The sequence below is a fragment of the Emiliania huxleyi genome (assembly GCF_000372725.1).
Source record: "Emiliania huxleyi CCMP1516 chromosome Unknown EMIHUscaffold_137, whole genome shotgun sequence".
NCBI classification, from domain to species: domain Eukaryota; phylum Haptophyta; order Isochrysidales; family Noelaerhabdaceae; genus Emiliania; species Emiliania huxleyi.
The window spans coordinates 179255-201828 of record NW_005201223.1 but is presented as its reverse complement, the minus strand read 5'-3'; the positions used below and the strand labels follow the sequence as shown (position 1 = coordinate 201828).

Genomic DNA, 22574 nt, shown 5'->3' with positions numbered 1-22574 from the left:
GAACAGCGTTCTCCTTGAACGATATCGGTGTCGAAACACCGCTGACAGCGCTCACAGCTGCGGCTTTGTGCCTGTGTGTGTGTGTGTGTGTGTGTGTGTGTGTGTGTGTGTGTGTGTGTGTGTGTGTGTGTGTTTGTGTGTGTGTGTGTGTTTGTTTGTGTGTGTGTGTGTGTGTGTGTGTGTGTGTGTGTGTGTGTGATAGACAGACAGACTCAGACACACACCTCACCATCCCTCCCTTGGGTTGTGTGTTTTGTTTCTTTCTGTCTTTGTTAAATTCTTTTCTCACAGCAGGCAAAAGAAAGAAAGCCACGTAATACTTCTCATCAGACTATACACACGCCTCACATTACTCCACGTCATGTACACATCTCAACAACCAACCTGATCGACAAGATCGCACGTACTACTGTCAGACTAATGAGGAGAGCATGTCAACACTTTGAGCAGTGGCGGGTGGCACATAGTAGAAGGTGCGCCAGCGCCAGCAGTGGAGTCTGCTGCCCAGTGCTCGTAGGCCCCGAGCGACAGACAGGCTTCCCACCGGCTCATATGGACGGGGTTGCCGGCTGCGGGCGTCAGACGGACGCCACGCGCTTGAAGACGCGGCGCACAACCACCTCGGTCCTCCCGTCGGCAGCGCGGTGTGTCAGCTGCTGCTCGAGATTTCCATCGTCCGTGGTGACATAGTGCTCGGTGACGAACTCTCCCTCCGAGGGCCCGAGCTTGATGATCTCGACCGCCATCGGGGCATGCGACGCCGTCACCAGCGATGCGCGCTGGGGTCCGCGCGGCGTGGCGACGATGGTCTCCTTGTGGCGGGAATAGGTCGCGTCGGTCTGGAGCTTGATCGGCAGGCTCCACCCCGAGCGCGGCGTCTCGATGGTGACCTCGTCGCCCTCCGCCTTGAGCACGAGATGATCGCTGTCGAACTTGCGCGCGAGCGGGCCTGCCGTCGAGCGAGTGGGGACGACGCGGTTAGTGAATTTGACTGGGCCCTACGACGCCGATGAGTGGTGGTGGGCGGAGCCGGGTGAGAGGTCCCACCGGCAAAGACGCGAGGCGCCCCGCACGCGATAAGAAACGGGCGAAGCGCTCCGTGCGACGACTTTGTAGTGTCGAGCACCCACTCGCCGGACAGCTGCACGTTGCCGTGGCGGCGAACTGCCGCCGAGCGCTTAACTGCGTTTGTCGTGGCCTGCTTGAGGTTTGCCATGCGGTTCGGAGCGAGGAGACCTGAGGGTTGAGAGGAGAAGTCGCGGGCAGAGGTGTGTGGCATGGTGGTGAGCAGTGGCGAGCGGCACCCGAGAGAAGCGTAGCAAAAGTCAAGCCAGCAGCCATGGACTCGAACTCCGTATTTCGGATCTAAGGAAGGTTGCCCACGGCGGCAGAAAGTTTTCGATTCCGCGCAATTACCTAAGGTGTGTTGAACGGCTTCTCAGCATAGTGAGCGTCCTTTGGTAATCTTATTTCCCGAATCCGTGTGAACACTTGGTCCGGTGGGCGTGCGTGAACAGCAAGCCTTGCGCCTAGTCGGGAGCATTTACGGTCGGATTCGAGAGAGAGAGAGAGAGAGATTTTTAGCAATACCAAACAAACAACTCTAACACTCACACGTCATCCCTTCAATACCAAACAGTTTGTTGTCGGATTCGTGAGCAGGCACCCATCCAGAAAACAAACAAACAATGGCTCTCTCCCATCCAGAATTCCTCTCTCTCTCTCTAAAGCCGTATGTTCAAAGGTGAACAGCGCGGATGGGTGGACGCAAGATGGGCGGTACACGGTGGCGGTCACACAGGAGCGACACACAGAACCACAAAAAAGAAAAAGATAACCCAAGGGAGGGTAGAAAAAGAAAGAAAGAAAGAAAACAGACAACCCAAGGGAGGGATGGGAGGACGGCACGCCGCCACCACACAGGGATTTTAAGGAGAGGAGTGTGTGGTGCTAGCCGTCGCCCACCCTCGGGCGTCTACCACTTCCTATCTCTCTCTTCGCAGTTTCTCACCAATTCTCGCAGCGACCTTCATGCCACCTCTCGTTCTTCCCACTCTCGTCCTCGTTCTCTCTCCTGCTGTTTCATCCTCTGACTCATCGCTCTCCTCGGCCTCGTTCTGAAACGCCGCTGCCGTCTGCCGATCCCTTGCTCTCGCTGCTTCTCTCGCCTCTCTGCGTAACTCCGCCCTCCTCGCGGCATAATTTGGCCCCTCGAGTTTATCGAGCTCCCCCTCGCGCAAGGACCACATTTCTGACTCCCACTCCGATCATTTGCCTCCATGCTCCAAGTCATGTCGTTGCTCAGGTCCACTCTCGTTTCGAGCACTTGAACCTCAACGGTCGGTGTTGGCACTGGGGTTCACTTAAGGGTATATCGTGACAGCTGACGGCGGGATTACCACTGGTGTTTCGTCCTCCTCGGTCGGAGTCGTCTTCCCCGGCTTCCTCTCGTTCCCCAGACGACTGCTTCGTTGTCCGTCGTCTGCTGCTGTACAATTTTGGCCTCTTCTCCTTCGCAAGGGCCCCGCCCCCAGCGAGGGGGGGGCGGGGCCCGCGCAGGGGTCCTCTAGTCCCTACCCCAAAACAGCTTGACGACGGGCCCCCCCCAACCCCCCGCGATCTCTCCAGGAGCTTCAGCCCTTTGCCTCATGCTGGCTCACAGCTCCGCCGGGCCTGACCCTTCGGCCAACCGCAGCCTGAGCTAGAATACCGCTGCAGCATCAGCCTCCGATCAGGGAGGCATGCCGGCGCGGAGCGCGATACGATGCGTGCTTGCCGCGACGTTTGCCGTGGCGGCGGGCCTGCGGCCGATGCCAGGCTTGAGTTTTGGCAGCAGCACGCTCAGGCCGCTCGCCGCTGCCGCAGCGCCACCAAGGCGGCGGCTCCGCTCTCCGCCGCCGCAGCTGCTCGACCCGCTCGACTGGCTGGCGGACCAGCTCGAGGTGCGGCTGCGTGCGCGGCGCGAGGGCAAGCTGCGGCGGCCGAAGCGCATCATCCTCGTGCGGCACGGCCAATCGGAGGGCAACGTCAACCGGACTGCGTACCAGAGCACACCCGACTCCCAGATTGCGCTGACCGAGGTGGGGTGGGCGCAGGGCGTGGTGGCGGGGCTGCAGATCCGGGAGCTCGTCAAGAACGAGTCGATCCGCTGCTTCTACTCGCCGTATTTGCGCGCGCGGCAGACCCTGCTGGCGCTGCTGCAGGTGACGCCTCCCACAGCCTACCACGCCTCACACACACCCCACCTCTCACCTCCCTCACCCCTCTCTCCTCTCTCACCCTCTCACCTCTTTCACCTCTGTCGTCGCCACCTCACAGGCCTTCGACTCGCAGACTGTCCAGCTCTCCTCCGAGCCGCGGCTGCGCGAGCAGGCAAGACCGTGCCGAGACTGCTCCGAGAGCGCCCGAGGCTGCCCCGAGAGACCGCTTCGAGACGGCTCCTCGCCTGATCTCTTCCCTGCCGGCTACCACCCACAGCACACCTCGCCTCTCCACGCCTGCCGCCTGCCCCTCCCTTCCGTCCGGCAGGACTTCGGAAACTTCCAGGACGACGCGCAGATGAGCCGCGTCCTCGCGGAGCGGCAGGTGTTTGGAGAGGAGCGGGAACGGGAGCGGGAGCGAGCGGGAGCGAGAGCGAGAGCGAGAGCGAGAGCGAGAGCGAGAGCGAGAGCGAGAGGCAGAGCGAGAGCGAGAGCGAGGGAGAGCGAGGGAGAGCGAGGGAGAGCGACGGTCGAACCCCGATCGGCCTTTTCGAGCACAAACACACAAGCCAACTCCGCGGACGACACTGCCGCCAGGTGTTTGGCCGCTTCTACTACCGCTTCCCCGACGGCGAGGCAGGCGCGGATTGCCTTCCGCATTTGGATGGCAGGCCTAGAGCCTCTTCCGAGCCGCCTTGGTGCCCTTCCCGCAGGCACGGACGTGTTTGACCGGATGGCCTCCTTCATCACCTACCTCTTCCGCACAATGACCGAGCGAGACTACTTCGACGACGGCAGGGCGGCGCACGAGCCGGCGGCGCCGCCTCCGCAGAACTACGTGCTGGTGACACACGGGCTGCTGATGCGCATCTTTTGCATGTGCAGCCTTACGCTGGAGGGCCGTCGAGCAATCTGAGCCTTAGGTAGTCATCGGCACACAACTGAAACCATAGGTGCTACCTGCGCTGGACGGTCACCGAGTTCGAGCAGGTGCGCCACCCGACCAGCTGCCAGACCTCGGCCAGGCCTCGGCCGATTTCGGCTAGACCTCGGCTAGACCTCGGCTAGACCTCGGCCAGACCTCCTCGGGCCATGTCTGGAGCAGGTCTGGAACCCTTCCAACTGCGAGATCTGGGCGCTCGAGCCAACCACAAAACGAGGCCGGCCGATGGCTCACGCTCTCTCACAGCCTCCGCTGTGAACAGGTGCTCGAGCGCGACGAGGGCAGGCCCAGCCGAGGAGCTGCTGCAGAGGACACGCCCACGACACGTCCGCGACACGTCCGCGACACACGTCCGGCAGGCCGACCTACGAGCTGCGCGGCCGTTGGCGTGCTTCGCCGTTTGGCGGCGGGTTCACCGACGTCAAGTTTGGCAAAGACTAGTCGAGATGTGCCGAGACGCGCCAAGCTGCGCCTCGCCGTTTGGCGGCGGGGTCTCGCCGACGTGAACAGTTCGGCAAGAGCCGGACGTGGATCCCCCCCCCCCCCCTTTCTGAGCCCGAGCTCCCCCCACCCCCCTCTAGGCAAGAACCAGACCGAGATCCCTCCCGCGCACATGAAGCGGCCCCTGATCTCCCGGCCCGTGACGCCCGGGGCGCCCGACGCGCTGGACGGCCCAGAGCTGGCGCGCCGGCTCTTGAGGGGCAGAGCAGGGGGCGGAGAGAGTGCCGCCTCTGACCCGCCCCCGCGACTCCCTTCTGGTAGGCGCACTTGCGAGACGTGCCAAAGCCGCGCGGGCAGCGCGCCGAGCGGTGCACCACCGGCCCGCTGACGGGCGACGCTGTGCTCGCGTACTGGCTCGGCGACCGCGAAAAGTCGGAGGAGTCGCGCAGCAAGGCGAAGGAGGCGCTGCGAGACCGGAGGTACGACTGATCACTCATCTCACAAGACCGGAGCGACAGCCGATCGGTCTCAGCTCTCACCCTCACCCCTATTACTCCTCCATGGACCATGCGCACGGAAAGATAGCCTCGCTCTCTGGAGTAAATTACGGCTTTTTAAGGGAGCAGTCGCTAAAATGTAGAAAAAATCGGCGGGCCGGTCTCGCTCGACCGTTCTCGTGGCGTGTGTGACAGCCTGTGTGTTCGCCTTTGCGCACGAGACCCGTCATCTCATCACTGCCCCGGCGCCCACACCTCGATCTTCTTGGGTAGCAGCTGCTTCGACAGGTCCTCTCCGTGGCCTAGGCAGCCGTGGCGGCCCTCGCCCCAGGTAAAGACAGCGCCGTCGGCGGAGAGGACGAGGCCGTGCGCCATTCCAGCCGAGACAGCGACGACGCGCCGGCCAGCAAAGGCCTCGATCTTCTTCGGCAACAGCCGGTCGATCTTCTCGTCGCCGTGGCCCAGCTGGCCATCATCTCCACTGCCCCAGCTCCAGGCAGTGCCTTCGACAGTGAGGGCGATGCTGTGGCGAGCCCCAGCAGACACAGCGATGACGCGCTGGCCAGCCAAGGCGTCGACCTTCTTCGGCTGCCACTGGTCCTGCTCGTCGCCGTGGCCCAACCGGCATTCCCCTCCATCGCCCCAGCTCCAGACAGCGCCGTCGGCGGTGATGGCGAGGCTATGGAACCATCCAGCCCAGACAGCTACGACGCGCTGGCTAGCCAATGCCACGATCTTCTTTGGCAGCAGCAGCTGCTGATCGTCGCCGTGGCCCAGCTCGCCAAAGCCTCCCCAGCCCCAGCTCCAGACAGCGCCGTCGGCGGTGAGGGCGAGGCTATGCTGCAACCCAGCCGATACGGCGACGACGCGCTGGCCAGCCAACGCCTCCACCTTCTTCGGCAGCAGCTGGCTCTGGGTGTCGCCGTGGCCCAGCTTGCCCCAGTCCCCACCGCCCCAGCTCCAGACGGTGCCGTCGGCGGTGGCGGCGAGGCTGTGAGCCCCTCCAGCCGATAAGGTGAGGACGCGCTGGCCAGCCAAGGCCTCGACCTTCTTCGGCTGCCACTGGCTCTGCTCGTCGCCGTGGCCAAGCCGGCCGGCTCTCCCCGAGCCCCAGCTCCAGACGGCGCCGCCGGCGGTGAGGGCGAGGCTGTGGTATCCTCCAACCGAAACGCTCACGGCGCGCTCGTCGCCCAGCGAAGAGGGGAGGCGCGTCGGCGTATTGAGCCGCGTCACGCCCTCGCCGTGTCCAAGGAGGCCTGGGGTGGCCCAGCTAGCGGCGCAGCCGCACGACGAGAGCCGCCCCTCGCCGTCGATGAAGAGGCTGTGCCGATCGCCTGCCGCCGCCCTCGCCGGCGGGTTAGCCTCGCACAGGAGCGCAGCGAAGCACAGCCACCGCACGGTGCAGCTCTCGTCCTCCGGCTGCGCCGGCAGCTCGAAGCCGCGCTCTCGCGCCCACAAGCGGAGGCCCTCCTCCGCGAGCGAGGCGTGGAAGAGAAGCGAGACGGCCTCGACGCGAGCGATGTCGAAGGGGCTGTCGCAGCGAGAGAAGGCGCGCTCGAGAAGCTCCGTGGGGAGGTCGAGGAGGCGGGTTGGCGGCGACGTGTCTGTGCGCATAGATTACAGAGCCGAGCATGTAGTAAATGTTTTCTTCCGCGATAATCTTCAAGTAGCAACTTGCCAACTCAGGCCCTCTCTCGCAACGCGCCTGCCCCACCCCACCGGGCCCATTCCTCCCCCGCCGGTCACGCGGCGGCGTTCCTCTGCGCCGGATCGGACAGGAAGGCGGGCGACGCAGCGAAGGGGTCGTTACTCTGCTTGTGCAGCTTTGCGGCAGTCCCCCACCACTGAAGCTGCGACCACGTGCGGTGCGCGTACCTACCAACGTCCCCTCGGCTAATCCTCGGCGACTCCTCGGCCAGATCGCGGCCGTGTCTGTCTGGTGGGTTCCTACGAGCCAACTAGCCGCGCCGAGGCGCAGCCGAGGTGCAGCCGAGGTGCAGCCGAGGTGCAGCCGAGGTGCAGCCGAGGTGCAGCCGAGGTGCAGCCGAGGTGCAGGTACAACCGAGGTGTATGCGAGGTGGAGAGTACGGGCGGGGTCGCTCGCCCGTGCCACCGCTCCGCCTCCTTTGCCCCGCCCGTCGGGGTCCCCGTCTCGTCGAGCACCTGCCCGGGGGAACACGGGCCGCGCCGTCCGCTGACAGACCTCGGCGGGAGGTGCGGCGAAGGCGGGCGGGCAGGCGGGTGTGTGGGTGAGGATGGTCGGCACCTGGTGCGCCCGCGGCACGTGCACCATCGCGGAGACTGGAAGGCAGCCTGGAGGAGGCGTGTGGGCCAGGGCTGGTGAGGGCGAGAGGTAGCCATCTGCAGCCCGGCTCCACCCCAATCTCGGCTCGACCTCGGCTCGATCTCGGCCCGATCCCGGCTTCGTCTCGGCGTCTCGGCTTCGTCTCGGCGTCTCGGCTTCGTCTCGGCATCTCGGCTGCATCTCGGCTGCATCTCGCCGAGCTCGCTCAGGATGGGGCGCAGCCCGACTGCGGCGCGGCAGCCTCCCCACTGGCCCTGCGAGTACGAGACGATGGCGGAGGGCTTGAAGGAGAAGACGGACGACCCTGCGGGGGTCGGACGCGTTCGTGTCGGACAATGCTGTGCATGTAATATGTGCGTGTCTTGAACGGGAGCCAGGCAGCGTGTGGCGGCGACCGAAGTGGTTGAGGATGTTGACGAGGGCGGGTGAGGGCGCGTGGTTGTACTCGGGCGTCACCATGACATAGGCGTCGGCGGCGAGGAGGCGGTCGTACAGCGCGTCGAGCGAGGGGGGCGCCTTGCCCGCCGCGTACGCGAACTGCGGCTTCACCTGGCCGTGGGGAGAAGCCGGTGATGGGTTGAGCGTGCAGCGGTGTGCGACTGGCGTGAGGATCGGGCGGGTGGGCAAGCGTGTCGCTTCTGCATGATGCATGGCACGCGCGGACCAAAAGCGGAAGCTCCTCCACGATCGGGTCCACCGTGTCGACGGTGTGGCCGAGGCCGGTCAGTGCAGCCGCCGCAAACGCACCGACACGGGCACCGACGTTGGCCGGCTTGGGAGGACCCTCGGTGCGTGTGCTGCCGAGAAGCAGGGCGATTCGCAAGGGCTGTGTTGACGTAGATAATCGGGCGGATTGACAGCGGAGCAGCACAGTGGTGACGAGGCGGGTTGGGAGGATGGCGCTCATGCCGTCCAGAAAGAGTTGTAGCCGACGGGTGTGCCAATCCTATTCCCGCGATTTCTTACTCCCCGGCTGTGCTCACACCACACGGCACGACAAGCAAGGGCGCGGACTGGCGCGGACTGGCACACACACCGGCTCACCACCTGAGCCCTGGTCTGACAGCCTGACAGCAAACCCGGACAGCGCCTGACAGTGGGCCCGACAGCCTGACAGCGTTGACAGCACTTTCTCTGACAGTCTGACAGCACGTATCTGACAGCCTGACAGCAGAGTCTGACATCAGAGGGGCTCCGTCGCTGTCAGACCCTAACGTGACAGCCTGACAGCTAGCTGCCTGACAGCCCGACAGCACACAGTGGCCTGACAGCAGCGCTGACAGCCCGACAGCAGCACAGACCGTACACAGCCGTGCAGCCTCTTTCTTGCGCCCCATGAGGGTATAACAAAACATGCAAAGACATACACATGTATATGTGAGTGTGGTCCATGCAGTCATGGGATGGTCATGGGTCTCTCTCTCAACCCTCCCGCCCCACCTCTGCGGACCTCTCTCTCTAGCACCGGCGGCTGTGCTACTACAAATGAAGCTACCAGCTAGCCTTCTGGGGCCCTACAGTCATATGCCTACGGCGTCTGGGTGGGGGTGGCCGCCGCCGTCTGTGCCGCGCTGCCGCCGCCGCCGCCTGCGCCTGCGCCGCCATCTGCGCTCCCCAGGCGGCCGCCGCCGCCGGCGTGATCACGCCGTGAAGGAGGAGAGGCTCAGAGTATGTGTAGTAGAGTCCTGCTGGTCTCCTCTTGATAGTGTCATAAGTGTGGCTGGTGTGTGTCAGAGCCTGACAGCACCCCGACAGCACCACCTGACAGCACCTGACAGCAACAGCCCAACGTCTGACAGCAGCAGCAGCCCGACAGCTCTGACAGCTCCGACAGCGTCTGACAGCAACACCCGACAGCTCCGACAGCACCCGACAGCTACGGAGCCCCTCTGATGTCAGACAAGCACCCGACAGCACCCGACAGCACTGACAGCACCTGACAGCTGGTCTGACAGAGGCACCTGACAGTGCCTGACAGTGCCTGACAGCCTGACAGATCACCTGACAGCACCTGACAGCCTGACAGCCAGGGCTCAGCTCACCACCGGAGCCGCCTAAGCGCGACTCCGTTAAGAACGGCAATGCACTCCGCACCGTGGACAATGCCGCTCTCCCCGCACGCTAGCTCGTTCACCGTATGGACGGTCACGTCCTCCTACGGAGCGACGCCGAGCGCTGTGAGCGCGGCTGCGGCGGCCTCCGCCTCCGCCATGCCTTTTTGGTAAGCATCGCGTCGCGCTTCATCCGCAGAAGCACCTTATTCCACCACGCTCCACGGCAGCTCGTTGTTGAGCACTTGAGCACTTGATAGGGTCGATTCCGCATGGTACGGGACCCCTCGATCGTCTCGCCCTCCCTCACTGGTGTGTTCATTGGGGGGGTCATAACAAATACGGTACAGGATCGAGGTGCACGCTGCCGAAGCAGTGTCGTCCCCTCTCTCCCCGACGGCGATGGCGGTGTGACCGATCGAGCTACAAGAAGGAGCTTGGTCAGCATGATCAGGAGTGGTCAGGCGCACTACCTCACTGGGCCTGAGATCACCACACGACGCGTCCATCACCTTCCGGGTTTGTGTGGGTTCGAACCACTCCGGGATGGGCAAGCCCATAACTTGAGTTGTGCTTCCCTCTCGCCTGCGAGAGAGATAGAGGGGGGGGGGTACAGGTTTTGTTCGTGGCAGTGCCAGGGGCAGGGGAGGGGTCCCACCGCCACCCGGCGGCGGCGCGCCTGTCGGGGGACATGGAGGCAAGACGGTCGAAGGCGGGCAGTGGGTCAGGCCAATCGAAGGAAATTGCAGACTGGAGCTTGAAGCAGCACACCTTCCCACGCCGAGGCCGCGACATTATTTTGGCGTCGATGGCGGCGCGGTACTTTGCAAACTCCTCCATGGCCGCAGGATACGCAAGAGGCGCGTTGCGGGGGAGCGTGCCGTTCCCCGACGCCGTCATTTGGCCCGGCACACGGGGCGGCGCCGCACGGAGGTGTGTGCCGTTCACAATGGGGTTGCGAATCCGGTGGGCACCCGGTCCTTGTTCCTTGAAGTAGAAGCCACGCGCGATGGGCGCGATAGGGGAGGCTGCCTGCGCTGCGGGCCTGATGGTGATGTTGAGGCGGTGGCGTATGCGTAGACCGTGCGCATGGGGCGCGTTCATTGCTCCGAAGGAGTTGTTGTGGCGAGCCCGCCGCTGCTGGCGGGAGTCACGCCTTCCAGGAATCAGAAAGTGATTCTGATGGTTCTTTTGATTTATTGACTAGAACCGATTATCACATCTACCACACCACCGTGAAGCTAAAGTCAAAACGCGCCGCACCCCAGCGTAGGTGCCGTGCTTGATATGCATATGAGCACTGTCCAGATTCACTGTCCTCTGATCGGGCACTGCCCGACGAGACATCACATGGTTCGCGCACGCACGGCACTCTTGGTGGGTCAGCTTGCCACTAGTCCACGCAGAGACGCTGTGTAAGGAGGCGAACACCATTTTTTCTTCTCTGCCTCGGGCGCGGCGCGGCGCCAAAAGCTCAGGCCCAAGAGCCGCGATGTGGCTCCTGATTTGGGCGGTGCTCGTGACTCCCAGCTTCTCATGGCAGCTCATCGAATGGCGGACGTCGTGGCCCGACGCTCCATTTCATCAACTCGACGGGCTGCGAGCTGCGCTGGCGGAGCACGCGGCGAGTGAGCGACTGTCTGTCATCTACAGCGACGCACATCTCGCTGACGATCTCGCTGTCATCTTCTCCACCGCTCCGTCGGTGCCGCGAGCGGTGAAGCGGGCGATGAACAAGTACGGCCACTCTGCGGTGACAAAGGCGCTCAGAGATGCGGAGAACAACGCGAATGAGGTGAATGCCGAGCTCGACGGCGTCGACGATTGCCGCACGCTGGGCCTCGGCGCCTTACGAAACTGGCTCGCGACGCGCGGCCTTCGGTGCCATGGGTGTCTGGAGAAGCAAGACTTCGAGGCGCTGTGCGAGCAGAATATTGGCGCGCAGCCTTTGCCAAACCAGCAGGCCTTTTGGGAGTCAGTCCAGCGGGCGGTGGCAGCTCAGAGGCCCGACGACCTCGACGCGGAGGAGGAGGAGGATGCGCTGTCGTACTTTGCCGTCTGGGCCTACCCCAGCGCAGCGACTACCTGGCTGTGGCTCTTGACGCTGGCCAGCTTCTACTCCCGCACCTGCCTGCCGCGAAGGTTGTACGTGCACGAGAGCGACCGCAGCGGCAAGACGCACGAAGCCGCGCTGTGCCAGTCCACTTTGGCCTGGCAGCACCAGTACAAGACTTCGACCGCCAGCTACCTCCCAGAGCTGTTCCTACGGCAGGATGTCTCGGAGTTGCCGTCCGTCTACACCCGATCCTTCTGCTTCATGGCGCTGGTGCACGTGTTCTTCTTCAACACCGCGGGCGTGGCGGGTTGCATCCTCTTGGACTTGATTGCCGCCGTCGTCTTCGTCGTGCGTTGGTGCTACAGAGCCTTGCGTCGTCGATGCGGATCCGACACGACAAACGAGACGACCGCTTCCGACGCCGAGACGCTGCTCGATCAAGTGTCGTACACCTTGACTTGCTGGGGCTGGCAGTTCGACTGGGACCTGCCGTTCGTGCTGAACTTTCGCCATGCGTTGGCTGCGGCGCCCAGTACGGTCGTGCTGCAGCGGCTAATGCTCTCGCTCGTCGACCCGAGGCGTGGTGTTGGTCACGGCAGCAAAGAAAAAATGGCCACTGATGTACAAGTATACTCGCTCGTGCATGCGATGGCCAACCCGATGTTGATGCCCACGTTTCGGTGCATCCAGGCAAACCCAAAAGTACCGGAAGCGATCCGATCGCGTAGAGATCCGATAGGAGCCATCATCGACCTGCTACACCACCCCCCCGCCACACCACTTGGTTCTGTCACCACCTCGCTCTCCTCAGCTCGGGAGCTCGGTATGATGGGGGAGCGCCTCTCCGATCCCGAGCTGGCAGAGCTGGCTCGCGCGGCGGTGCAGGCCCTGGCGGCGCCGCCTAGGGACAGCAACCGCTGGGTCTACTCCCCCCGCACGCGCTTCACCAGCGCGTCCCGCTGGCTGCAGCACGCCATCTGGCTCTCCGTCGGCCTCGCTAGCGAGAAGGAGTTCGCCCTCGGCGTCGCTGCGACACTCATTCTTGTGGGAAATATGCCGAGCGTGACGTGCTGGGTGAACTACGGTCTCTGCGCTTACCTGCTCGACAGGTGCTTCCTGGCCGTGATCGCTCTGGGCGGGGGAGTGCTACTCCTGGCGGCCTCCATGCGCGCTAGGGAGTTGGAAACGATGCCACTATTCTTCCAAAGCACGGCCGAAGTGCCGATCAAGGTGCTGCTGCTGCTGCTCCCTGGGCCGCTCATCTGGGTCGGGTACCTTAAGCTCACCATCGAATACGCAGCGGTTGGCTATGTTTGGCTCTTGTTCTTGACGAACGAACACGACAGTCTCCTCGATCTCGGCTACTGGTTCGATAATGGCCTCGGGTTTCCACCAAACACCTGGATCCTCGTCTACGGCCTGCTTGGTTCGTTTTTGCTGCCCCGAGTCGATATGATCTTCTCGCTAGCAATCTGGCTGCTGCTGACCGTGGTCGACGTGGAGAGAGCCCTAGAGCTGCTCGCGTGGTACGCGTGCAAGTTTCCCCTCGCCTCTCCACGGCATGGCATGGTCTTGATGACGACGTACCTCCGCTTCAGCTGGGGGCTGCTCGATATTGTCAGCAACAATTTGCTCCTCGCACCCCATTTGGCGTATCTTCTTACCCACCCACCACCGATCCTTGCCGTGTCCTCTTCCTGCCTTGGCGCCGCTGTGTGCTTGTGGACGGCCTCGGACGCCGCCGTGAAATGGGCCCCATCGGCGGAGATGCGGAGCCAAGCTGCAAAAGTGAATCTCGTAAACCTGCTACTTTGCGGGCTCGCTATCCACCTCCCTGGCCTGCTGCTTTGGTGGATGGGCGGCTCGTCGTGGATCGTTGACTCCGTCGCGTCATTTGTGCCAGCCGATTTCCACAGCGGTGGCAGCGTCAACTGGGAGTTTGTCGCAGTCCAGGCGTTCAGCACGCTAATCATCTGGCTATTGCTGTGCGCGATTGAATGGCTGCCGGATGGCGAGGCTAGGGATGGAGCTCTGGCGACGCTCAATCGCTTGAGCCGGGTGCCCCTTGTCGCCTCGCTGATCCCCTACCTGCTTCTCGTGTATTGGATACTCATTCACTTCCTCAGCAACGCGTCGATTGCGATCGGTTTCAAGCTCCTGTTCGCCAAGCCGCCGCCCGTCCTGGCAATGGCCTCATCCGCCTCGATATTTCTTTGTTTCGTGTCGCCGCTGCAGCAGTTGGACGACTTAACGAGCTCGGACAGTCACCAGAGATCGGCCGCGTTTGGCGCGTGCATTGCGTTTCACATTCCGGGATTTGTGCTGTACTGGCTCGGCATTCCTTCGTGGATCGCCCATTACGTCTCAAAGGTCTTTGCGGTGGTGTTCGCCGACTACACGAAGGCCTACTCGACTGTGACAGCGCCAGAGGAACTGGCAGCAGAGGTCGCGGCCTTCCTGGTGGCCCTGCTCGCGATCTACGTCGGGAGTCTCTTCCTTCCGGAAGGAGCCCTCTTCCAAATCTTCCGCCCGCTCTTCTTCCTGTTCGACGCCGCAAGCCATGCCCGCGACTTCCTCGCGCGGCTCGCGCGCTCAGTCTACCGGCCGGCCTACGCCAAGCTCGCCCCGCCCGCCCTCTCGGCGCTCTCACGCGCCGCGTGGGTGGTGCGCGCGCCGCAGCGCTGGCGGTCCGAGGCGGCGGCGCGCTCTGCGCAGGAGCTGGTTGCGGCGGAGCAACGGAGGGCAAAGGCGCGCTGGTTCTCACCTCGGCTCACCTTGACTCCACCTCGGCTCACCCCGGCTCATCTTGGGACGGCGCAGGCGCGCGACGGCCGACGCGGGCGAGGGGATCGGCGCCAGCGGACGCGGACTCCGCCCTCGGGTGCGCGGTCACCGCCGCCGGGCGAGGAGGGCGGGCCGGAGGGCAGCGACGGCGACGAGAGGGAGGAGGAGCCCGCGGGCGGGGAGGTCGCGCTTCCGCGCATCGTGTCGGGAGCTCACGTCGCGACGCCTTGGAGCAACGCGCAGGACGGGCTGCTTGGCCGCGACGAGAGGCGCGGGCAGAGCCGCGACGACCGCCTGCTCAGCTCGTTTCAGCAAGAGCAGGCGCGGCGGCGGCACGAGGAGGAGGCGGCGAAGGAGCGCGCCGCGCGCCCGAGGCGGCGACCTGTGGGCAGGCGCTGCTCACAGGCTGGTCACTGTGAACAGGAGCGCGCCGCGCGCGAGGAGGCGGCGGCCGACGCCGCTGTGCAGGAGGCAGCACGGCGGCGGCGCGAGGAGGCGAGCCGGCGGGAGGCGAAGAGGCGAGAGGCGAAGAGGCGGGAGCGGCTGGTGCAATACGCGGTGCTTCCACGAGAGGCGTGTGAGCCGCGCCTTGTCACACTTGCCCTGTCAACAGGTGTGGGAGGCGGAGCGGGAGGCGGAGCGGAGCGGCGCAGTCCAGACGGCGGAGGCGGAGGAGAATGGGGCGGAGGCGGCGGAGGCGGCGGCGGCGGCGGCGGCCGTGGCGGCCGTGGAGGAGGCTGAGCGAGAGGAGGCGGTGCGGCGGGCGGCGGCGGAGCGACTAGAGGCGCAGCGACTGGTGGCGGAGAGACTGGAGATGGCGCGAGTGGCGGCTCAAGCGGCGGCAGTGGAGGCGGCAAAGGCGACAGAGGCGGCGAAGGCAGCGGAGGCGGAGGCGGAGGCTGCCAAGGCGGAGAAGGCTGCCAGCGAAGCGGAGGAGGAGCGCCGCGCTGTGGGCTGCTGGCTCCGCTCGCATTGCTACGCTCTCCTCACGGCTCCCCGTCGCGAGTAGGAGGAGCTGCTCCGTGGCCTCGTCAATTTCGTGCTTTCGGCGCCGCCCGCGCGGAGGCGGAGGCCGCTGCACTCACGCGCTCTTCACCCCTCTCCCTGCGAGCAGGCGCCGCCCGCGCCCGACGAGGCGGAGGCGGCGGCTGCGAGGGTGGCGAGCTCTCCCGCGGCGCACCGAGCCGCGGGCGAGCCCATTCCTCCCTCCGGCCTTCCTCCCTCCGGCGTTCCTCCCTCCGGCGGGGGCAGTGTCGTGGCGCGGATCCTCGCTCTCGAGGCCTCGCTGGCGCTTGAGGGGGCGAGCGGTCGGCAGGTCGGACGCCGTTCACGCGCGCCGGCGTGAAGAGTAGGCTCGCTTTGGGCTGGAGAGCGATGGGCCGCCGATCCCGCGCCTGAGGCAGAGTCGAGGACGGCGGCGGGCGGGACGCGGCGGGCGGCGCCTCGTCACGCCGTGCCCCCACTTGTGGATAGGCAACTCGAGGAGGCGGCGGGGATGCAACCGCAGAGCCTCGCCCTCCTGCCGCGCCTCCGCGCCCTCGAGGAGTGGGTGGAGGCGATGGGTTTCTGAGGCCGGCTGCTGGTGAGACCGACATCACGCTGCGATCCGCAAGATGGCGCGCACAGTTTGAGGTACGGTCTGGAGTTTGGGCAGTTCCATGGGTTTCCCTTACGCCTAGAGAGAAGTGTTTATTACAGTATTGCTGGCGTTTGGTAAGCCGCATTATACCGAAGAGTGCACATTTTACATGTACATGTACACGTAGCGGACCCTCGAGAGGTTACGACGAGGACACGTAAAGCGGGGACAGAAAAATATCACACACACCGGTTTGCATTCCATTTGGACTAGCATTTGGACAAAGGTGCCCCCCGAGAGCTGGGGCAGCATGGTGTAACAGTAACAGACACCGCTGGCGCCTCTGTCGGCGCGCACGGCGATAGTACAGAGGCCGGCAGAGCTAAAAAGAGGGCGCGCGCGAGAGAGGGCGCCGCGCTAATTGGCCTTGGACGAGTCGTCGACTCGTCCGAGCCAGTGCACCTTGTGGATCAGGCCGGCGGCGCTCGCGGCGGCAACCACATACCGACAGAGGTCGGCACCGGGGCGCACGGCGAGCCTGGGGTATTTGTGGTGGTGGTCGTGGGTACCCTCGCCGGCGAGGGGCGCAATCAGCGCCGTCACGGCGTCGCAGACGACGGTGATGGCCTCGCTGCCTCGGCCGCGGCCGGCGAGGACGCCGAGGATACCTGGGGTCTGCGCCGTGGCGGAGCACTCGGGTGCCCCGTGCGGAGGGTGGTTCTTGACTGCGGCGGGGAGGGGCGGGCGGGCGGCGGGGGGGGAGGTTGGAGATCAGCGGGGGAGGGGGTGGAGGTTGGGCGGAGGCGCGAGGAGGGCCGCCGCGGCGCGCCGTTGAACCAGAGGGAGCCGCTCTGGCAGAGGGCGGAGGAGCAGAAGCTGACCCACAGCGCGGCGTCTCCGCCGAGCTGGAAGGCGGCGAGGAACTCAAGCGCCGGGAAGAGGACGCCGCCGAACGTGTCTAGCCAGCGCATGGTGCGCGAGTCTGCGTGCGCCTGCGCGGAAAACAAGGGCGCGAGGGTGCGAAGGGGGTTGCAGGGCCGGCGATGGCGAGAGGGGCTGGGGAGGGCGTAGAGAGCACGCGCCGGGACAAAGTCCTCCCTCCGCTCTCGGCTGTGTGTCGGCTGTATCTGGGCTGAGTCTCGGCGTAGCTATATCTCGGGTAGAGGGCACGCGCCGGGACAAAGTCCTCGTCGACGGCCTGCATCCGCGCACAGGCGTCGTCCGAATCGCCCGCGATGAAGAAGGTGAAAGCACTGGCGGGCGGGGGGGCAAGCGTCAGGCAAGTGAGGCGGGAAGGGGGCTGAGGCCATACCATGGCAGCACCCAGCCGCACTAGTGAGCTCCGTACAGTGCCTGCGAGGCTCTACCAGCAATCTAAGCCGCAGTGAAGTGTGGGCGGGCTCAAAGGGCAGGTGGTGTGTGTGGGGGGGGGGGCCTCACCTCGCGTCTCCGATCAGAGCGGGAGAGTGCGGGTCGCGCGAGTCGACGTCGCAGTACTTGTGGTGCGAGCGGTGCTTTGCCGCCCACCAGAGCGGGCCCCCTGACAGTCAACTCCCCGCCCGATGAGCTGGCCAGCAGCTGTAGCTGTGGGGTGGGGCAGGCCGGGGGCTCTCGCATCAGCCCACCTTGAAAGGCGAGGCACCCCAAGATCCCGCACGCGAGCTGCGTGGCGCCCTCACACTGGAAGGCGGCGTGGGCGGCGTAGCGGTGGAGGCAGAGCGACATGCAGACCGCCACCTTGAACCAGATCGCAGCGAACAACGCCACGCACAGTGAGAGCGGGTGCGAGTAGCTCGCGACAGCACAGAGGGAGGTGATGTAGCACGGACAGACGACGGCGAGATAAAACCACTGGAACGCGTTGGCCTGCCCGGAGTAGTCGGACTCCTTGTGCGGCGTCGTCCCGCACGTTGCCGCGAGGCGGAATCCTTTAAGACGGGAGGCCGGAGCGGGAGGGGATGGGAGGAGTGCGGGTGGTTGTGGATGAGAGGAGCCTCGGCACGCAGCGCACCGCTTCGTGCACAGGCTAGCGCGATGCACGCAACCAGTATGCGGTGGTGCCAGCTGGTGAAGGCGCGCCCCAGCAGCACGAGCCCGGGCATGAGAGCGAGAAACGGCGAGCAGAACACCAGGAGGCGCATCCCCTGAGGCGAAGGCGACACGTAAGTCCAGAGCGGTGGAGGGAACAGGCACTCACGAGCCGCCCTAGCCCCGTTCGTAAACACGCCCGCTCGACTGCAGTGGTTGAGAGTTGGCGGCTGACGGACGCGTTGGCCGAAGACGTAAAGCAGCAACGCGACCATGTGGCACGCGTCTGAGTTCGAGTCGAGGGCGTGTCAAGGACAGGTGACAGAGGACAGGGTAGTGGCGAGGGCGGCGGCGGGGCGCCTCTTGAGCGGGTACGGTGGGCAAGGGCGTCGCTCTGTTGTCCTTGGTCCGATGCAGAAGGGTGCAGACGCGCGAGATTTTGTTTTGATGACACGCTCCATGGAATACCCCGCCGTGGGGTAGTACGAGTACGAGGTAGACCGCTCGTCTAGCCAATCCTAAGCGAGCGGTCTGGCCGTTGGAATGGCCGATCCTTTTGGTGTGCGTCTCGGCCCCGCGTCGTGCGTCGATTGTTTGTGATTTTACAAGTATGAATGAATATCAAGTTGTTTGGTATTGCTACAGTGGCCAGGGGCGGGGCTTGCATTTTTGCCGTCGCCAGTCGCCCCCCCCAAACGCTACAGTGGGGGCGGCGGCGGCGGCGGGGGCGGCGGCGGCGGCGCGACCGGGGGTGGGTAGGGGGGCCGGTGGGGAGCCGCTGCCGTGTGCGCTGCGCGTGCGCGCACCGCACACCATACGGCGGGAAACAGACGGCGAAGGGGGGCGCGGCGGCAGGGGCGCAGCGCGCGCGCGGCGCGCGCGACGGAGGGGCGGAGCAGCGACCGCTGGCGCGGTGTCGCTGCTCCGTCTGTCAGCCAGAGACGCGCGCTCTGCCGCTCCACGCCCGGCTGCTCCCTTGCCCCGTCACCCGCCGCGCCCTCGCCCGGCCGCCTCACCGCGCACGGAGCGCTCGGCTGCTCGCCGCTGCCGCCGCGCGTCCCGCGCCGCCACGCTTGCCCCCACCTTGCCTGACGCGCGAGGAGAGGTAGGAGGTGCTTGCCGCGGCCGGCGAGCACTCCCGCGCCTGCGGAGGGGCAAGGCCTGAGGGCGGGCGGGCGGGCGGGCGGGCGCGGGCGGGGGCGGGGGGGGGATAAACGCTGCGCCGCCACCGCACCAGCGACACCGGCCGCGGCTCGCCTCCACGCGCCGGCTCGGAAGAGGGGCTGTCGGCGGCGCCGCAGAGCGGCTCGCCTCGGCGCTCGAGCCGCCGACAGCCCCACTCCTCGACGTGACGGCCGCTCCCGGAGCCAGCCGGTGCGCGCCCGACCCACGCCCCCTGTCGCACCCCTCCGACCCCCCCTGCGCGGCGCACCTATCCGCTGTGCGCCGGCTCGAGCGCCTATCGCCAAATCGCGACGTTTGAGCGCAGCGCACGCGTCCCACACGTCACGCGCGCGCAGGAGAGCGTGCGGCACAGCAGTAGCGTGTACTCGCCGAGGGCATCGCGCCGAAAACCCCGCGCATTCCGCCCCAGCAGAGGCTGCAGCCTCTGCACAAGCTACACCAGTGTAAGAATGGTGAGTACTTGGGGTTGAGTGGGCTTGCTTGCTCCCTTAGCCGGGAGCAAAAATGCAAGAAAAAATCTCTCTCTAGAGAGAGAGGACTCAACTTTGTTTGGTGGGGAGAGCCGGTTTGGCCGTGGACGGCAAATCGTGGAGTTGCGAGTCACGCTCGGGCGGACAGCATCGATGCCGTCGCCGGACGCGGCGGGGCACGGCAGGCCCACCACGAGCGGATGCGCGACGAGCGCGCTCGGGAAGCGGCCGCGGGCGCACTAGTGACGATGAGTTGTTTTTTAATTAGGGCGTCCCGCCCCTGGCGTGCAAACACCTCGCCTGAATGTGCACACGTGTGTGCATATAGGCACAGTACATGTTATGCACTGATGCACATGACATGCACATGCACATGCACATGCACATGCACATGCGCATGTGCATGTGCATGTGCATGTGCATGTGCATGTGCGTGCTTGCCGACTCCGCCCAGCAGCATTCACATGGTAGACGAGGTGTTTACTCGTCAGGTCCCGCCCCGCCCCCGCCGCCATGGTGGGACCATAAAAGAGAGCCAGCGAGTACTTGGGGGCGTCCGAGTAGGCCGTGCGGTCAACGCTGCCGCGCGCGACCTTGCGCGCGAGGCGGCGCAGCTTGAGAACAGCGGTGGGCGAGAAGCCGCCGCCGAACGTCTCGTGGAGCAGCAGGTTGAAGTTGTTGTGCGTTTGACAAAGATCGCGTCGCGGTAGAAACCGCGGTGCGCCTTGAGCTTGACCGAACCGTTGACGTCGCCGTGGCCGTTCTTGTGGGAGCCGCGATATTGGGGGTATTAATAGCGAGCGATCCTCGCGTCATCGTCCGATATCGTGCGACTAGGTGAGGTAGTGTGTAGAGTGGGAGGCGCGATTCCTCGCTTGGAGACACGAAAATTCACAGCCTTGTTATGAGAAGAAAATACGTCCTATGGCGCTAATGCGCTGGTCTGTGAGAGGTTGAGGTGCGAGCCCTGGACCGCGACCGAGGCCCCCTGGGGATGGGGGGAGACTACCCGCGGGCCTATTCACACCGGCCAGGAAAAACTTTTGGTGCACTTTTATTTCCCCCCCAGAGAGAGCACAGGCGCGCTCTTGCATCCCCCGCTCTAGTCGAACTCGTCGGCCGGCGGCGGCACCTTCCGCCGCCCCCGCCGCCCCTTGGGCACCAGCAGCTGCGGCAGGCCAAAGCGGCGCCTCTGCTTCGGCCCGAGCAGCAGCCGGCCCACCTAATGTCGGCCAGGGGATAGTGAGTAGTGAGGCGCTGGCTTGCAAGAGGCGCGAGGCCGCGGCCAGCCCCGCCCGGTCAGCGATGGAGTTGTGCCCTTCGGCCGGCGTGAGCGCCACCTGGAACTGCGGCTTCTGCGGCTCGAGCGAGAGCGAGCCTGTCCATGGCACGGCGCGCGGGAAAAGCGATGGGGCGATGGGGCGCGGAGAGGGCTGCGCCTCGAGCGGGGGAGGCGCGCCGCGCAAGTCGAAGATGGACTGCCGCTTGCGGGCCCAGTGGGGCAGCGCGAGCCGGAAGGTCCAGGCGGCGGCGCGCAGCAGCAGGCAAAAGAGCCACGGCACAAAGTACTCCGCCCCGGCGGGGAGCGGGACCGGCGACGTCGGCTCCGCGGCGGCGTAGTACTTGTCGCCACTCAACAGCACAAACAGCAGCGCGCCGAGCAGCGCCGGCGTGGCGTACCTGCCCTCCAAGCATATGGCCGAGGTGCGGGCGAGGTGCGGGCGAGGTGCGGGCGAGGTGCGGGCGAGGTGCGGGCGAGGTGCGGGCGAGGTGCGGGCGAGGTGCGGGCGAGGTGCGGGCGAGGTGCGGCGAGGTGTGGGCGAGGTGAGCTGAGGTGTGGCGCACATCGATCGGTCGGCGTGCAGCGCGCGCGGCCGCTCGAGGCAGAGAAGGTCGCGCATGATGCCTGTGAGGGCCAGGGGGGCAGGGGGCCAGGGGCCAGAGGGTCAGGGGGTCGGGGGGTCAGGGTCAGGGTCAGGGTTGGGGTCAGGGTTGGGGCATGGGCGTGAGAGAGAGGACGCCCTAGAGAAGAGGCAGTCTCTGTGTGGCCCTCGGAGAGAGGGCCTTTGTGAGTTGGCGAGACAGATCTCCTCTCGGCGAGATCCACTCTGGGCGAGCTCTCGGGGACATCTCGCTCCTCCGCCGATGGAGGTGAGCACGCCGCAGAGGATCGCGATCTTCGCCTGGGAGCGAGGAGGAGGAGGAGGGGTCGAGGAGGCGGCTGCGCGAGGCGGCTGTGGCTATGGGGAGGCATGGAGAGCGCGGTGGAGGGGAGAAGCGGTGCTGCTCTTCTCTCTTCTAGTCGCGGTGCAGCCGAGGTGCAGCCGAGGTGCGGCCGAGGTACGAGGTGTGAGAGGCGCCTTGCCGGTCCGCTCATAGCCGATGTGCGTTCCGACGATGCACGAGGAGGCCATGCCTGACGACCAATCGTGAGTGGTGAAGCCTTCACCACCAGTCTGCGACGACGCACACATGTGCTGCATGCCGAGCGCGTCGCTCCACAGGAAGGCCAGGTGCGAGTCTCGCAGCCCGAGCGAGACGAGGGCGGGCCAGGTGAGGAAGATGGCGACCTGCTCAAGCAAGGCGAGGTGTGAAGACACGCATACCGAGCCGGCGGTGACGTGAGGAAGATGCCCACCGAGACGGCGAGCGCGATGGTGAGGTGCGACGTGTCGGTCAGCCAGTAGACGGTGCGGCCGAGGATGATGTCGCGGATCGTGCCGCCTCCGATGGCTGTGAGCGTGCCCACGATCGTGCAGCCGAAGAGGTCCATCTCGCACGAGCCTGCTGTGATGGTGCCCGCCATCGATGCCATCGCAGTGCCCAGGTAGAAGGTCGCATCAAGCACGAGCTGAGAGACGTCGGCGCCGGCCGCGCCGCCGCGCAGCGCGAGAAGTGGCAGCGAGTGGGCCGCCACGCCGCCGCGCGCTGTACACGACCCGCGGAAGCCCTGCAGCAACGGGCGCATACACCGGATCGGGGCCGCGAGCGCGCCCCAGCGAGCGACGCGTGTCGAAAACAAATCAAGCAATTAG

The 22574-nt window shown here is 65.4% G+C and overlaps 4 protein-coding genes across 4 annotated transcripts; 1 reads left to right on the top strand and 3 right to left on the bottom strand.

Moving 5' to 3' along the window:
* Nucleotides 1–286: 286 nt before the first annotated feature.
* On the bottom strand, nt 287–1350 carry EMIHUDRAFT_440856 (hypothetical protein). Its single transcript, XM_005788221.1, has 3 exons — nt 1305–1350; nt 1048–1236; nt 287–949 (listed from the first exon to the last, which is right to left on the bottom strand). The coding sequence occupies exons 1-3, from the start codon at nt 1339–1341 to the stop codon at nt 579–581; spliced, it is 597 nt and encodes a 198-aa protein (XP_005788278.1). The 5' UTR covers nt 1342–1350; the 3' UTR covers nt 287–578.
* Nucleotides 1351–2659: 1309 nt separating this feature from the next.
* EMIHUDRAFT_467332 (hypothetical protein) lies at nt 2660–5205 on the top strand. The gene is made up of 11 exons (XM_005788220.1): nt 2660–3203; nt 3319–3372; nt 3529–3585; nt 3798–3840; nt 3914–4079; nt 4154–4190; nt 4306–4344; nt 4415–4428; nt 4503–4573; nt 4725–4825; nt 4906–5205. Exons 1-11 carry the CDS (start codon nt 2742–2744, stop codon nt 5071–5073), a joined length of 1212 nt encoding a protein of 403 aa, XP_005788277.1. The 5' UTR covers nt 2660–2741; the 3' UTR covers nt 5074–5205.
* A 1580-nt stretch (nt 5206–6785) lies between these two features.
* On the bottom strand, nt 6786–8288 carry EMIHUDRAFT_362861 (hypothetical protein). Its single transcript, XM_005788219.1, has 6 exons — nt 8051–8288; nt 7782–7935; nt 7583–7690; nt 7348–7394; nt 7186–7244; nt 6786–6956 (listed from the first exon to the last, which is right to left on the bottom strand). Exons 2-6 carry the CDS (start codon nt 7843–7845, stop codon nt 6824–6826), a joined length of 411 nt encoding a protein of 136 aa, XP_005788276.1. The 5' UTR covers nt 7846–7935; nt 8051–8288; the 3' UTR covers nt 6786–6823.
* A 12353-nt stretch (nt 8289–20641) lies between these two features.
* EMIHUDRAFT_110601 (hypothetical protein) lies at nt 20642–22507 on the bottom strand (the record flags this gene model as incomplete). The annotated part of the gene is made up of 5 exons (XM_005788218.1): nt 20642–20761; nt 20880–21143; nt 21668–21722; nt 22012–22109; nt 22178–22507. The coding sequence occupies 5 exons, from the start codon at nt 22505–22507 to the stop codon at nt 20642–20644; spliced, it is 867 nt and encodes a 288-aa protein (XP_005788275.1).
* Nucleotides 22508–22574: the final 67 nt, after the last annotated feature.

Coding starts and splice junctions, on each gene's coding strand:
- EMIHUDRAFT_440856 (XM_005788221.1), bottom strand. CDS start 1,341: ATGGCTGCTGGCTTGACTTTTGCTACGCTTCTCTCGG. Junction 1,237..1,304: donor TTTTGCTACGCTTCTCTCGG/GTGCCGCTCGCC, acceptor CTCAACCCTCAG/GTCTCCTCGCTCCGAACCGC. Junction 950..1,047: donor GGCGCCTCGCGTCTTTGCCG/GTGGGACCTCTC, acceptor GCTCGACGGCAG/GCCCGCTCGCGCGCAAGTTC.
- EMIHUDRAFT_467332 (XM_005788220.1), top strand. CDS start 2,742: ATGCCGGCGCGGAGCGCGATACGATGCGTGCTTGCCGCGACGTTTGCC. Junction 4,080..4,153: donor CTGATGCGCATCTTTTGCAT/GTGCAGCCTTAC, acceptor CTGAAACCATAG/GTGCTACCTGCGCTGGACGG. Junction 4,191..4,305: donor CGGTCACCGAGTTCGAGCAG/GTGCGCCACCCG, acceptor TGTCTGGAGCAG/GTCTGGAACCCTTCCAACTG.
- EMIHUDRAFT_362861 (XM_005788219.1), bottom strand. CDS start 7,845: ATGGTGACGCCCGAGTACAACCACGCGCCCTCACCCGCCCTCGTCAAC. Junction 7,691..7,781: donor CAACATCCTCAACCACTTCG/GTCGCCGCCACA, acceptor CGACCCCCGCAG/GGTCGTCCGTCTTCTCCTTC. Junction 6,957..7,185: donor GAGGCGGAGCGGTGGCACGG/GCGAGCGACCCC, acceptor GGACGTTGGTAG/GTACGCGCACCGCACGTGGT.